Source organism: Haplochromis burtoni, unplaced genomic scaffold (genome assembly GCF_018398535.1).
Source record: "Haplochromis burtoni strain Fernald_Lab_line unplaced genomic scaffold, NCSU_Asbu1 Contig_73, whole genome shotgun sequence".
Taxonomy (NCBI): Eukaryota; Metazoa; Chordata; class Actinopteri; order Cichliformes; family Cichlidae; genus Haplochromis; species Haplochromis burtoni.
In genome coordinates this window covers 2,340,777-2,356,067 of record NW_024582434.1, presented here as the reverse complement: position 1 = coordinate 2,356,067, position 15,291 = coordinate 2,340,777, and the positions used below count along the sequence as shown (strand labels likewise).

At 38.2% G+C, this 15,291-nt stretch overlaps 3 protein-coding genes across 3 annotated transcripts in view; all 3 read left to right on the top strand.

Annotated features, from left to right (window-relative positions):
- LOC102290795 (prominin-1-A) overlaps window positions 1-3,956 on the top strand; it is a gene marked incomplete at its 5' end in the record, with an annotated part of 46,585 nt that extends 42,629 nt beyond the window's left edge. Inside the window, 1 exon segment of the mRNA XM_014334156.1 lies at window positions 791-3,956.
- Window positions 3,957-5,593: 1,637 nt separating this feature from the next.
- On the top strand, window positions 5,594-6,933 carry fgfbp2a (fibroblast growth factor binding protein 2a). The gene is made up of 2 exons (XM_005924105.3): window positions 5,594-6,283; window positions 6,480-6,933. The coding sequence occupies exon 1, from the start codon at window positions 5,640-5,642 to the stop codon at window positions 6,273-6,275; it is 636 nt and encodes a 211-aa protein (XP_005924167.1). The 5' UTR covers window positions 5,594-5,639; the 3' UTR covers window positions 6,276-6,283; window positions 6,480-6,933.
- A 705-nt stretch (window positions 6,934-7,638) lies between these two features.
- fgfbp1a (fibroblast growth factor binding protein 1a) lies at window positions 7,639-10,063 on the top strand. The gene is made up of 2 exons (XM_005924104.3): window positions 7,639-7,806; window positions 8,494-10,063. Exon 2 carries the CDS (start codon window positions 8,513-8,515, stop codon window positions 9,146-9,148), a length of 636 nt encoding a protein of 211 aa, XP_005924166.1. The 5' UTR covers window positions 7,639-7,806; window positions 8,494-8,512; the 3' UTR covers window positions 9,149-10,063.
- The last annotated feature ends 5,228 nt before the right edge of the window (window positions 10,064-15,291 follow it).

Below are 15,291 nucleotides of genomic sequence, written 5' to 3'. Positions count from 1 at the left end.
AAAGGAAACCCTGACAATGATGCTAAAGCTGCAGGTTGATAGCCACCCTGCTCATTATAATAAATGAGGATGGACGTTTAATGATAAAGATAAAGACCCAATTTGCTGTTTCTGCAGAATTATGTGAACAAAATCCAAATTGCATCAGATCTGTTTTTCTGTAAGGTAGCACTATGCTCAGCTCCAAATCTGGACAAATGCCAGTACTCACTACTACAGTACTCACAGTATTTTTAGAATTTGTTGTTAGGCAAGTTGCATTTGGCAGCTTGTTTGACATTGTATTGATTCGTTTCTAGTCCACTCTGACCAAACGGTCAACCACTTGACCCTGACAGCTACAACTAATATCATCCTTGGAGTTCTGCCCAGATAATCCAGGATCTCACTCTCAAAGGAGTATTCTTATACCTGCCCTACTGTAAAAACCTGATAAATGAAAGAGGTTGAATTTTTATCTGAGTTGTCGTCCATCTGTGCAGAGGACAACTGAAGCTCTGTTAGAGTGATTTTTAGTCATCTCCTTGACGAGAGAACTGCTTGTTCTTCACACAGTTTGGGCATATATCTTAACCCTGCTTAAAGATTTAAAAATAGGCTTATACCTGTGATCTGATCTATGTCTGAATACCTTTTGAAATACTTTCTTAAACGCATGTTTCAGTTCAGTAAAGTACATTATAGTAAAATGTGCAAAACGTGATTGTGTCTACATACTTTATGAACTAACTTTAGTGTCTTTTTTGGGGTTGACTGACTAAAGCATGTTATTCTCTCATCTGTTTTTAAGCTTTTAATTTCCTAAATCCTTGGACCAGATGAGGCTCAGTGAAAGCTGGTTTCCTCACAACAAAAGAACAATTGCCCTGCAGGCGTTATCTTCAGCGATGAACCGAACCTTCTCGGCCTTCAGTACGGTTACAGCCTGCAGGATATCAAACTCCTCTCCCCTCAGCATCAATCTGAGCCAGGCTTGTTCTGCATTTTTTGTAAAGGACTGCTTTGTCTGCGTTTACATTTGTTCAGATATGAAACAAAGCAGAAAAATATTCAGTGACGGGACATGACATTAACTGTGATGCTTGTTCATTTTAATGTGCTTCTTTGTGCTTACGAAAACAAAAGCTGGAAGGTCAGACGAAGGTAACTGCAAGCAGAGGACTCTTTATTTTTCCTTCTCCTGCTTCCTGCATTTAAAAAGAGATGTGACACTTTCAACTCAAACTAGTGGCAAACTAGTGTGTCATTACATCTGTGATGAATGCAAATTAACGATAACAGCCTGTTAAAAAGTGTTGAATAGTGCAAATACTTTTTTTTTAAGTGCAGCATGTGTGAAGTGGTGGATCTGTGGTGTCTTCATGATTGAGAATTTGAGTAAAGTGGTAAAATAGAGGTTAGGGGGTATTCTACAAAAACATTAGTCTCTTTAAAATGTTTACAATATCACAGGAACGTTTATCTTTGCTGGTTTGATGCGCATTACAAAAGACTGGTTGCCTTTGTATGGAGTTTGAGAGCTGCTACTTTTTAAAAGAGGAAATCTGCCAACAGCTAATCTTACACTGCTGAAAATCAACAATCTGGGAGTTATTTGTGCAGTAAAGATCCAAACTGTACTCTTTTTCCTAGAATACCTACCTTCCCGTACCCTGTGTCATCTACATCTACAGGTGGCAATTCCCTACATTTTTCCAGAATGCCTTTTAAACAAGTCATTTGTATCCAGTGGGGATGTTATATTACTTTATTTCAAAAAGATGAAATGAAATGTAACAAACTGATTCTGTAATGCTTTCTACTGTGACGATGATGTCCGCAGTATGTTTTTGCTCATGCATTATCTTCCCAGGGTGTCAAACACCGCCATTCTGTCCGTGGCTGCTGGCCTCTTTGATCCGTGCGAGGTGTTCTGTGGTGTTAATATGGAGACGCACTGACTGTAATATTTGATACTGAGAGACCAGGATATTCATCTTTATTATGTGGGAGGCAAGGTGGTGATGATGTAAATTCCAGGTTTTCCAGTGTTTGTGTTTCATGTCCGTTTTGTTGTCATTTTACGTTCAGCTTCACTGGGTGCTTGGTCGGGTTTAGGCACGAGAACTAGCTGGTTATTTTTAGGAAAAAATGGCCGTTTTGATTAAAATATTCCGCTTAACAACGCTGCAACTTGAAAAAAATGATATTAATTGGACTCTTGTAATTAAGAGTCCATATAGCAACACTCATCTCACTATTAGCCGGTGCGTCTCAGTACTAACGTCCTACATTCAAAATGTGCATCTCAGACAAAATTACTGTATTTGATGCCCTGGGAATAAGATTGCTCCAATTCAAATTCTGAATATGTTTTAATCTTTTAGGTTTTAAATGCTTCCTGATGGGTCAATGAAACCTCGTAGATTAGGTAAGCTGGTTTTTTAATGGTACTATGGGGCAGAAATGTTGGGGCTGACCCCCCACCTCCTCGGCCCATGTTTTGATAATCATTTCTGGATATCTCAGGTATACAAGAACCTTGAGGAAGTCTCACCCCCATATAGCATGTTACTGATGTGGACAGACCTTCAGCACCATAAAACAAAATCACCAGTATTTTTCCAACAGTGTAAGCTTTTTTTTAGGTGGATTTTCCCTTTAAATCATAGACTAAATTCAAAACACAAACAGACATATGTCTGGCTTTTAGGTTCCCTGTGTGGCAGATTGAATCCTTTGTCACATGGGACCAAGTTTTGTTGAGTTCACTAACATATTTTTATTATGATTTGTTTTTTCGTAGTGGTGATACTTTTACAGTGGAGAATAATTCTCAAGCCAAATCTTTTCTTTATTTCTTTCTTTCTTTCTTTTTTTTTTTTATTTTTAAACTGTAGTTCTCAGGTCTTTAGGGGTCTATCAACTATGTGCTTATTTTGTTCCTCTGCTTTGTATAAACCCACAGTAGCTATGGATACATTTAAAGCTATGAAAAAAGTGAATGTATTCAAGAGCTATTTTCTTTTTATTTCACATTGCTTGATATGGAAGTTGAGAAATATGCTGAAATCTATGTGTAACGCAACGGGCAAACACATCCAGTTGTCCCACTCTCTTTGCCCTTATGTTTACAGGTTAGATTTGCAGCTGCTGTTAGCAGAGTAATGATGGCGAAAAGAAATTAGACAATCCATGATTGGGAATAGTGAGTGCTGTCAATCAAGAGTAGAAAAATAAGCATGCTTCATGTTTTGCACAGCATGGTGTTGATGCACACTCTCAAAAAAAAATGTCCATCTTAACACTGAAACATATATTTCTGTTAACATAGCACAGTTGTTCTTTCAAGTACCACACAATCATTAATTTAGGGGAAAATAAAAGTTATTATGATAAGTATATTTGTCTCTAACATTGGCATCAATGAATTAGCATCAGAAATATGACTGAAATATCCAGTTTATTTATCTTATTTCAATATTTTAATTTCCAAAGCTGTGTTATTGTAAACCAGGGCTAAGTGACGATGAGAAAAGAAATACTCTGTATAGATAAACCTAAATTATGATGTAGTAATAGAACATATTTGCAGTGTAGGAAACTCCCAGCATCAAGATGAAGTTTCTGAATTATATTGAACTTTAAACACAGACGGGCTTCTATTGAGTCACTGATGTTCTTTTTATTTTGAGACACATTTCTTGTTAAAATGGACATTTTTGAAGTATCCGTGTGCTCACAGGACTATCATTGGGTTTCTGTGAAAGTTTGGATGTGAGAGAAAAATGTTTGAATTTACTAAGTGCTTACACTAGATATCCTGTATGCTAACCCTGGATGGATCAGATACAGCGGTAACTGGTTTGAACTGTGATGCTCCAAAGTTGGGCACTGATGGAGCCACTGAAGAGTAGGTTTATATGATGTGATGGAAAGAAAGTGTATAAATTGTGAATAAAGTTTTAAAATCCAAAGTTTGCATTTCAGTGACATTTTTCTTTTGTGGTCTGTGTTTTGAATGAGCCATACAGTTTGGATCAACTTGTTTTAAATGGGCAAATGTAGTTCACAACAATTTCATTTTTTCTTTATTTGGTTTTCTAACAAACAGGACAAAAAAACTTAAAAAGGAAAACAGTTTAACGCAAGAGTGCACATTCTTATGTGGTGCTGCCACTGTTATGTTACTGGTCAGCTATTTCTATAAGAGGTTATCATCTTCCATAAGCATTTGTTTGTTCCTCTGGTTGGAGGTTTTCTGAGACATTAAATAGTTCAGTATATGAATAACCACCACCACTACAACCGCATAGCAGCCCTACTTCTAAAAAGGCTTGTGTAGAGAGAGATGAGCACAAAACTACATAAAAACAGAAGCAGCGGTTCAGAGAAACCCTCTTCAGTGTGTTTACATCAGATCAAACGCTGTGCCGGGGAGGGTACTTCAGACATAGTTTTAAAATATACACAGCGCAACTATAAAGAACACAATGGAAAATTTTTCAGGAAACACAAAAGACATTTTTTCATTGTTTTTCAGCACCACTGATGAGTATCGCTCTGCCACATGCAATTTGCAGGTGTTACTCCATTTCCTAAATAAATAGATTTTATTTATTTGGTTATGTTGTATTTTGCACATTCAATGAAAAATTAATGATGTTTCCTTATAGTGTAGTGAGCTCACCTGGCCACCATACTTTTGCCTTTACAGGACAAAATTGAGCTCTGATATCACTGTCGTTATGCACAGTGGGCAGCCCACATATTATGATTTTCAAGTGTGGGAATGAACATGCTGATATTTCAGGGAAATGGAAACATTCACAGGGAAGGGTAGTGAATATTTTAAGAAGAAACTCTGCTAATATTGTGTTTGGCACCAACCGGCACTATAGCTGAAGAGTTTCATCTCTTGCATCTAGAAACTGAGACAAATTACTGATGGAAAATTCACAACTGAATATAATTTTTAGCTATTCTAAAATTGTGGTCTAAATGCAGTTCAATGATATATTGCTTCTTAGTCTCAAAACACTAAAACCCTGGAAGTTATACTGCCTGTATAGATTCTTTGAGTACCATGTCTTGTTCTTCTATCACTGACAGCACTCTCAATGCAGATACAGATGGACCCAGAAAATAAAGCCTCTTAAAGACACTCATAATACACTTTATGACCAATGTCTGAGTGGCTTCTCACACTTCTCTTTATACTTTAGATCTTTTAGGAAAATAGGTTGCACTACATCGTTAAGAGTTATTACTGTTTTCTACAGCAAGCAAGACATTTTAAGCCTGCATTCTGCAATGAACTTTTATTAACAAGTGAAACTAAGATGTTTTTCCATGAGGTAAATTTAACATGACTGAGAAGTGGTTACATGCATGAGAGGATGTACTTCTTTTTTTTTTTTTTTAAACAGAACACCTACATGTGTCAGCATCGTTTTGCACGTAGCGCTTTCCTTTTTCTGGCAGCTGTAACTGGTAAGGCCACTCTCCTCCTCCCATGGAGCTGGCCTCTTTTAGTCTACTGGGTTGTTTTCTTTTTTTCTTTTTTTTTTTGGAACCTGAATTCCTTCTTTGCTTGGCCAATAAAAAGCAGGAGGGACGCTCATTTCCAGTAGTTTCACATTTAGCACCCATTGGAAACTATGTGGGCCCAGACCGCTGCTCTGCTGCTCGCCTGCTGCCTCTGGCCAGCTGAGGCTCAGACTGAAAGGGGTCAAAGCATTTGGGATCCACCTATCAAATTCAGCACCAAGGCTAAAGACTCATGCACCATGATTGTCACCGGTCAAGGGGAATTCACGAGGCTGAGACTGTCATGCCAGAGGAACAAGCGCTCTTACTGGTGTGACTACATAGGCAAGCCTCACACCTGCACCCCTTACAACAAAAATCCTCGACACTATTTCGTGCAGATGATGTGGAACCTGAGAAAGCTGGACAATGCCTGCCAAGCACCAAGACAGATTAAACCTCACATGTGCAGGAAGGCAACTGATGACTCTCAGATGGTCTTCTCATCATCTTCATTCTCCCAGTCACGAGCAGAGGCTTCTTCTAGGAAAGTAGCAAGACCTCAACGTCGGCCTACACCAACAAGACAAGCTGACGCAAAATCCATTCAAGAGCCACAAAAAGAAAAGACCACTCAGGAAACTAGTCCTCAACCACCACCAACAACACCTGCTGTTGAGAGCAACGCTAAAAGAATGGCTCGGCAGAATTGCTGGAGGTCGCTGCAGGGCATCTGCTCGTTCTTCATTGGTTTGTTTCGTAATTAACCAGAAAGGTGAGCAGCAGTACTGGGCCTGTTTGTTAACATGCAACACTTTTTTAAAAAATATTCATTTATAACTAATCTAGAATGAGGCTATTTAATTAAGTTAGATTCCAGCATTTTTTTTATTTATTTATTTTGCTGCTCTTAATTATATTGCCTATGCACCCAGTTTCCACCTTGCACACCTTATGTGTTATATTCACAGCTTTTAACCGCTAATGAAGATAACTTGGCGTCTGGCTCAAGCAGCCCTTGGAGGAAAATTCCAAACGAGGAGTTTGTTAGCCTGTTGTAGAACTGTAACACCCTCTTCAGGGCAAGCTGTGCTATTACAGTGACTTTCAAGTACTCCTCTCACTCAAACCAACAATTATCAGCCTCCATTAAGAGCCAAGCTGGAAGAACTTAAAGGTCTCACTTGACTATATAATGACAAATGTTTTGCATGAACAGCCTGTACTGAATGATACTGCTTTAACATATAATGTATGTTTATTATGTTTATTACTTGTATATTATCTGTTTGCATCACTCAATATTACCTTCAGAATTGTTGGGGGATTGTTTTATTTTTTTTGCTCTGGTTTTCCATGCTGGTGTATTTGTCCCAAAATATGTATAAATGTGAAAATGTTTTATTAAATAACCATTTTCAATCTCTATGTGCTGATTAATGTCATTTCATTAACATTCCTGATTAAAAATATTAGATAATAAAACTGCAAGCGGCAGTATTTGTGAAAATGAGTTGTCTAGGATGTTATGTCTTATGGCAGTGTGCAGTTTAATATTTTTAAGCCATATGACTCGTCTACTGTACCGTATGTGACCATTAGGTGTTTGGTGCTTTGAGACTAAGTTCAATCAATCAGCAGTTTTATCCAGCAGAAACATCTGGCTCCTTTCAAGATATTCAAAGCCATTTCATCTCTGGCACGGTGCACTTACAGATGGCCCTGTGAAGGTCCTTTAAGACTCTAGGTTATTTGCATTTGTTTAAAATATGAACTTAGATTATACTAAAGCAGGTGGAACTTGAAGCAGAAAATCTGGAACAACAGATAACTTTTAGTTTTGGGAGCTTAACATAAGCCTTGCAAGTGCTCATGATTATTCAGGTCCATAGAAGCTGCAAACAAGTTTAACACTTGTATCATTTGTGGGTTGATGAAGTTTTGGTTCTAAATTGACAGTGTTTATAAAAAGTTTTTATTATGTATTAGGGTAATTTCATTTTCTATCAGCCATGTAATTTTAAATGTCTTTCCCCCCCCCACACACACACACACAGTTTAGTTTGATGACACAGGTACCAGGTTCAAAGTATCCCTAATCTATTCGAGACCTCAATAAACTTTATAAGCTCTTCAGTCATGCTGTGTGTGTGTGAGGGTGTGTGACTGAGCGTGTGAGTGCAAGTGTATATATTTGAAGGGGAGGGATGATTATGTGGCAGCATATTGCAATCTGCAAGTAAGGGCAACACTCTCATGTGTGAGGACTGCAAACCGAAGTTTCTCTAAAAACTTCAGGTAAGGAAAAGCACCATAACTTAAGCTGCACTCTAATCTGGCAATAATATTTGGGGTGTGCTACTTACATCAGCCTAGTATATATTTAATGTGCTCACAGTTAAGTTTTTGTAAAATGCATTCTGTGAAATCCTTGTTGCCAGGTTCAATATTTATAAAATACCTGTTAAACACATTGTCTTTATCTCTATTTCCAATATTTACTAGTCTGTATTTTGTTTATAACTGTTGTAGTTATACTGTAGGCGATATAACTGCATAATCAAGGGATAATTGCACCATCACAATTGTAATATGATGCATTTACATTTTTATTTTTTAATCAGTATTTAAATCTGTGCTTCTTTTTAACAGTTTTTAAACCTCTTCCTTTCTTAAAGTCAAATTAAAAGGTGCATGTGCTCCATGTTTTTTCAAAATTCCGTTTATGGAATAATTTTTAGATTGCATCTTTGCATTTTTCTTTTTGTTCTTCGAAATACCTCTTTGACTTGAAATTGTCTTGCATGTGCTGTACAAAAAATACTTAATGCTTTTTTGTGCTGTCTAAAACCAAAACTATTCCCACAACATTCAGTTTCCATTTGAAATGTTAGTTTAACAGAGGGATTAAGACATGTCTTTCTCCAAAGGGAAATTAAAGGGTTTTAAGGTCAAATATCTAAATCTGATTTAATCCTTTGGCAGGTTGTGTTCTACTGATTTCATGGCTCTCCTCACAAACGTCACCATCCTCCTGGTCTTGGCTTGTATTTCCCATCAGGTGATGTTGGGTAGCTGCCAGAAGAGCGGTGGACGGAGGGGACGAGGCATGGACAAAGGACAGCACAAGAATAGGTCGGGAGCAAAAGTGGGCCGCCAAACAAAGCCCGTCTCTGCACAGCTCATGAGAGGCAAAGTGGTCACCAAAGACAAGTTCGAATGTGCTTGGGTTGCAACAGGTGAAGATATCGTCATTCTCAGCATCACGTGTAAGAAGGAGGACAGGAGCTTCAGCTGCGAGTATATTGCCAGACCTACTGCTTGTCCTGAGTATGCCTCAAATGTTAAACTTTACTGGAAGCAGATCGGGAGGGAGCTGAAGAAGCTAAACAGTCTCTGCCAGGACAGCAGTGCTTTTGTCAGGGCAGGTATGTGCAGAAGAGCTGCCAGAGAGGCTCATTTCAGACTGAATGTAACACAGAGGGTGAAGACTTCTCCACTGTATACCCCAACTTCTCCAGTCAAAGCTGTAAAATCCTGTCAAGCTGATAACAGGAAGAGAGCAGAGGAGTTCTGCAACAACTCCTGGTCAAGTGTTTGCACATTTCTATTTACTATGGTGCGGGATTATGATTGCTGATACAGAAAAACTGGAATTAGTTCATCTTATCTGCAGTCACATACAGTAAATACTTGTCCCATAGATTCTTCATATAGATGCTTACTGCTCAATAAAAACATACTCAATGAGCAGTTTTTGATCTATCGCTTTTGGAGAAATTTGTGTAAGCGTTCAAGCCTATTGAGACAGATATAATATGTAGAATATTAGTTTCTCGATTTTTTTTTCTTTTCCTGTAACTTGTAATTTCACTTGGTTTTTTTTTTCTATTATAGCCATGTTGAAATTACCTCTCCTTCTCAATATAAAATGCCTACTTAAATAAAAAGACAAAATACTCCTTAAAATAATGTCAAACCATTTTCTGTCTCTCCCAAATGTGCACAGTCTTGCCTGAAGTCTTTTCATGGGAGGTTAAATGTTTGGGAATGTCTGGTATTGACATAGAAATTTAAGCCAGGGGGAGTGTGATTTCTAGAAACCTCAGCCTGCATACCTTGGCAACGAGAGGTCTGTGAAGCCACAGTCACTGTGTGAAGCCATAAAAACCTCATATGTTCATCTTGCATAATCAAGGGATACCAGTATCTAAACGGACAAAATAAAACAGAAATAATATTTTGCAGGTTAAACTGAAGACTTTAGCATTATTTTTTGGCACTTATGATCAGTAGAAGTTCTCATACATATTCATCATTTCCGTGATAACATTAGCTTGAATTAGCTTGAATTAAGTTTGCATACCACACTTGTACATACTGTAAAATTCTTACTATTTGCTTTGGAAAAGCTGTACTGGAATATGAGTTAATATTTCTAATATTACTGTATCAATGAGCTGTATAAACTAACTAATGAAGTACATTCCTGGGTAATTTGATTTCCTTTTTTTACTGTCAAGATTTACTTGATAATGGAGAGGTTACCAGTTAAAGTAATTTAAATAAAAACTTGCAGAACAATTAAAGTTGTACTACAAGGAAACTGTAGTAGATGGCGCCTATCCCAGCCGCCAGAGGGTGAGAGACAGGGTACACCCTGGACAGGTCGTCGGTCTGAATTAAACCAACTTGATTTTATTATATTTTTATATACAGTGGGGCAAAAAAGTATTTAGTCAGCCACCGATTGTGCAAGTTCCCCCACCTAAAATGATGACAGAGGTCAGTAATTTGCACCAGAGGTACACTTCAACTGTGAGAGACAGAATGTGAAAAAAAAAATCCATGAATCCACATGGTAGGATTTGTAAAGAATTTATTCGTAAATCAGGGTGGAAAATAAGTATTTGGTCAATAACAAAAATACAACTCAATACTTTGTAACATAACCTTTGTTGGCAATAACAGAGGTCAAACGTTTACTATAGGTCTTTACCAGGTTTGCACACACAGTAGCTGGTACTTTGGCCCATTCCTCCATGCAGATCTTCTCGAGAGCAGTGATGTTTTGGGGCTGTCGCCGAGCAACACGGACTTTCAACTCCCGCCACAGATTTTCTATGGGGTTGAGGTCTGGAGACTGGCTAGGCCACTCCTTTGTTGCCCGGGCGGTGTGTTTTGGATCATTGTCATGTTGGAAGACCCAGCCTCGTTTCATCTTCAAAGTTCTCACTGATGGAAGGAGGTTTTGGCTCAAAATCTCACGATACATGGCCCCATTCATTCTGTCCTTAACACGGATCAGTCGTCCTGTCCCCTTGGCAGAAAAACAGCCCCATAGCATGATGTTTCCACCCCCATGCTTCACAGTAGGTATGGTGTTCTTGGGATGCAACTCAGTATTCTTCTTCCTCCAAACACGACGAGTTGAGTTTATACCAAAAAGTTCTACTTTGGTTTCATCTGACCACATGACATTCTCCCAATCCTCTGCTGTATCATCCATGTGCTCTCTGGCAAACTTCAGACGGGCCTGGACATGCACTGGCTTCAGCAGCGGAACACGTCTGGCACTGCGGGATTTGATTCCCTGCCGTTGTAGTGTGTTACTGATGGTGACCTTTGTTACTTTGGTCCCAGCTCTCTGCAGGTCATTCACCAGGTCCCCCCGTGTGGTTCTGGGATCTTTGCTCACCGTTCTCATGATCATTTTGACCCCACGGGATGAGATCTTGCGTGGAGCCCCAGATCGAGGGAGATTATCAGTGGTCTTGTATGTCTTCCATTTTCTGATGATTGCTCCCACAGTTGATTTTTTCACACCAAGCTGCTTGCCTATTGTAGATTCACTCTTCCCAGTCTGGTGCAGGTCTACAATACTTTTCCTGGTGTCCTTCAAAAGCTCTTTGGTCTTGGCCATGGCGGAGTTTGGAGTCTGACTGTTTGAGGCTGTGGACAGGTGTCTTTTATACAGATGATGAGTTCAAACAGGTGCCATTCATACAGGTAACGAGTGGGGGACAGAAAAGCTTCTTACAGAAGACGTTACAGGTCTGTGAGAGCCAGAGATTTTCCTTGTTTGAGGTGACCAAATACTTATTTTCCACCCTAATTTACAAATAAATTCTTTACAAATCCTACCATGTGGATTCATGGATTTTTTTTTCACATTCTGTCTCTCACAGTTGAAGTGTACCTCTGGTGCAAATTACTGACCTCTGTCATCATTTTAAGTGGGGGAACTTGCACAATCGGTGGCTGACTAAATACTTTTTTGCCCCACTGTATCACCTAAAACTGTTTCACACGGGAAGATAAAACCTCTGCTATATTAGAGAAAATACAGATGGCCTGATAGTTCTGTGTGAGAAAGCACTTGGTGACACTGTGAAGTGGTAATGAACCTCCAGCAGGACCAAGCTCAGGGACAAGGAGCCATCTGCTACACTTGGTTGGGAGGTGATGTCAAAGAGAAGAAAAAAAGTAGTACTGACAATCCATGAACAACAAACTAGGAGAAAGTAAATAAAACTTAATGGGAATAGTCCTGTAAAGATACACACTGGCTGTTTATGTTCTAGGAATCCCAGAAAATTCCATTCCCAAAAGTTCCATTGTTAATATTCTCCAATCATACACAGACCTGTGAAAGCCAGAAAGAACATTCTTCAGCCAGAGCTGGAAGACATGTTGTCATTTTAGACAGTGGAATGACTCTGCTTTTTGTGATCACTTAGTCTTCATCTCCTGCTGAAACGTAATGGTTTGCCCACAGGTTAAATCCATCAAGTTCAGACTCTCAGCAGGTTGCATTCTGGGCTTAGTAGGAAATCTGTTGCTGGTGGATCAGAAAGGCCAAAACAGTGTGGCTGCAGAAAAAAATCAATTATACAGCAGCCACAAAGTCACTGCTGGAATGTAGTGAATACAGACGTATAAGGAGTAGCTTTCCTTGAAGGACTTTAAAACAACAGCTGCTGAAAACAAGATTGAAATTCTGCTGAGCTCAATTAAACAGTTTCTATTAAAAATAATAAAATGCCAGAAGAATGGTACTTTAAATTAAGAGCTATTCTTCTGCCAGCTTTGCAAAGAAATAATTGAATTTAAAAAGTCCAAATGCAGTATTTAAAGCTAATGAAATGGGTCTTACATGGACACAAACTGTCATTCTAAATGCGATCAAGCTATGAAAAATAATACTGGGACTAATGCTGTAAAATTGCTCTTAAGTTGTTTTATACTCCAATATGCATTTATTTTTTCTTGACCAACAATGTGTCAGCTTTAACCCAGACACTTTTCAGAAAGCACATAACTGCCACATGTTCCAGTTCTGCTTTATAGTGAAGGATCCAAAGAAAAGACCAAAATGAACTGCTTTCCAGGACTGAGCTCTATAGCTCTACGAGTGAACAAACAGGGGTCACACATTTATTGTGATGCTGTAGCACACTTTGCATAAAAGCTTCGGATAAGCGCGACTGATTTATTTATGTATTTTTTGGTATGTTTTCTGCACTGTGATTCCTCTTGCCAGTGTTATTCAGAAGCACATCATGCATCTCAGTTATGTATCTGTGGAATGATTACAGGAAATGAAGGTGAGCATTTTTGAGGAATAGGGCTAAAGACAATGTGTTTTCATATTATGTCTTGTAAATATGCTTTTATTGTTTAACATTGATTTATTTGTTTGTACTATTTTATTTTAACGTTATCTTTATGAGCTCATCATAGCTTTCAAAATTTATGTAGGTCTCTGCATTCATTATTTTGTTTACAGTCAATAAGTCATGTATTTAATGGCATTGTTAAAGCTGCACTAATGATCTCCTCATTTCCAGTGAGTTAAACAAGGGAATTCATTTTGAAAGCAGTCACAAATACACAGAAAGAATTATCCATGATGTCACCAATTGGTTTGTGGACTACAATTTTAGGTTCTTCAGTTTACCCTTGTATACATCAACATATTGGTTTTATGATGCCAGAAGTGGAAACAAAAGTAGTAAGTTAGCAGCTATTAACAAAAAACCTGGCTAGCAAGTTTTATCTTTATGAACTAGAATTTCACTCACTAACACAACCTCATTTCAGAATTTGTGTTAAAAGAAATCCAAGCCAGATTTGTCATAGCATTGCATTTAAATGCTTCTAAAAGCCCCAGCACCATTTTAAAAAAAGACCTGTTTAGTGACTTCAATTAGCAGAAATGAGTATGTGAAAACAAAAACAGCTAGTAAGATGTTTTCATCAGGTGGCCTCTAACAAAATCCAAACAAATGTTAACATTGGTCTGTTCCTGCTATTAATTTCCTGATACGTGAATGGATGTAAAGCCAAATCTTTCCCCAGTAAGTGAACCCAGGAAAGGGTGGGCGTACAGGTGGTGTGACTGCCTGCAACCACTCCTGATTGGCTGAGGCGATGTAAGGCTTGGTCAAGCTGAAAATATTCAAAACACATTTCAGCACTATTGACACAAAGGAGATCTGGCACAGTGTGTATGTGAGTCAGGCTTATAAGCTTATATGAATGCCTTTGTATGTGTGCAAGTGAGCTTTTAGTTTATAAGCTTTAGGCTCAGTGGAGCCAAGATAACAAAGAACTGAAGGGAATAAAAATAAATGCCATAAAATGGCACTGTTAGTGTGAAGTTAGACAGATGAGTGTGTGCTGTTGTGGGCAGTCTAGACCAAACAAACATCACCATCCATCTGGCTGTATGAGTATCGTTTTTCTAGACATATTATAAAGGCTCAATATGCATGCATAAGCTGCATTTTAAAATAATGTGACTCAGAGCAAAGATTTCCCAGAAATAACTGACAATTAAGTTCTACAGCCTCACTGCATAGTGGAAAGAATACCACCTCACTATTATTTACAGCGTCGTCCTGCAGTAGAAATGGTCATCTAGTATGGAGCAAGCCTGATTTATGATAGGCACTGGCACTGGCAGTGATTACAGGAAAGACTTTAAACTGCACATTTCAAAGATCTACCATACACAAAGTATGTGTATGGTTTACATTGCACATGGGTACCTGTTTTCCTCCATCTGGTGTACTAAATTTAAGGATATTTTGGTTTACCAACTTTAACTAAACTTTTTCCTGATTAACCACCTTTTCATAAACTTAAAAGTAAAAAGCTTAAAATCAGGTGATTTATCTCAAATTACTGGACTGTTATTAACAGCCAGCACTGCTATTCATAATTTATAATACTACACCTAAATATATCAAAACCCTTCAAATCATTGGATGTTAAATATGTAAAATTTTAATGTGTCTCTCTTTTGCTATTCATTGTACTGTATGTATGTATGTATTTTTATTCTGGTTGGAGTAATGTTATATGGATTGTGCTATTTTCTTATTTTGCACTGGCATTTCTGTTGAGCTGTGGAATCTATCCAGTTGTAAATAAACAGCAGATTCATTGTAAAGCAATAGTATAGCTGCATTGAAAAGCAAATGTAATTTTCCTCTTTGGATGAATAAATACCTACAGAGATGTGGAGCATCAACTTTCCAGTCATTTTTGCAATGAATCAGTGTGGACTTGTGTCTGCAGAGAGAGCAGGAGCCTCAGAAGAAAGCGTGACTATACATGAAAACACTTTGCAGGTTTAACCCTGAGGTGCTTTCTGAATACTTAACAGTGTCTAGGTCACATGACTGTAAAATATGTATAACCACACTGAACTGAAACACTGAATATTTCTGAACCACACTGAGAAATGATACATTTCGAGAGTATTGACATGCACAT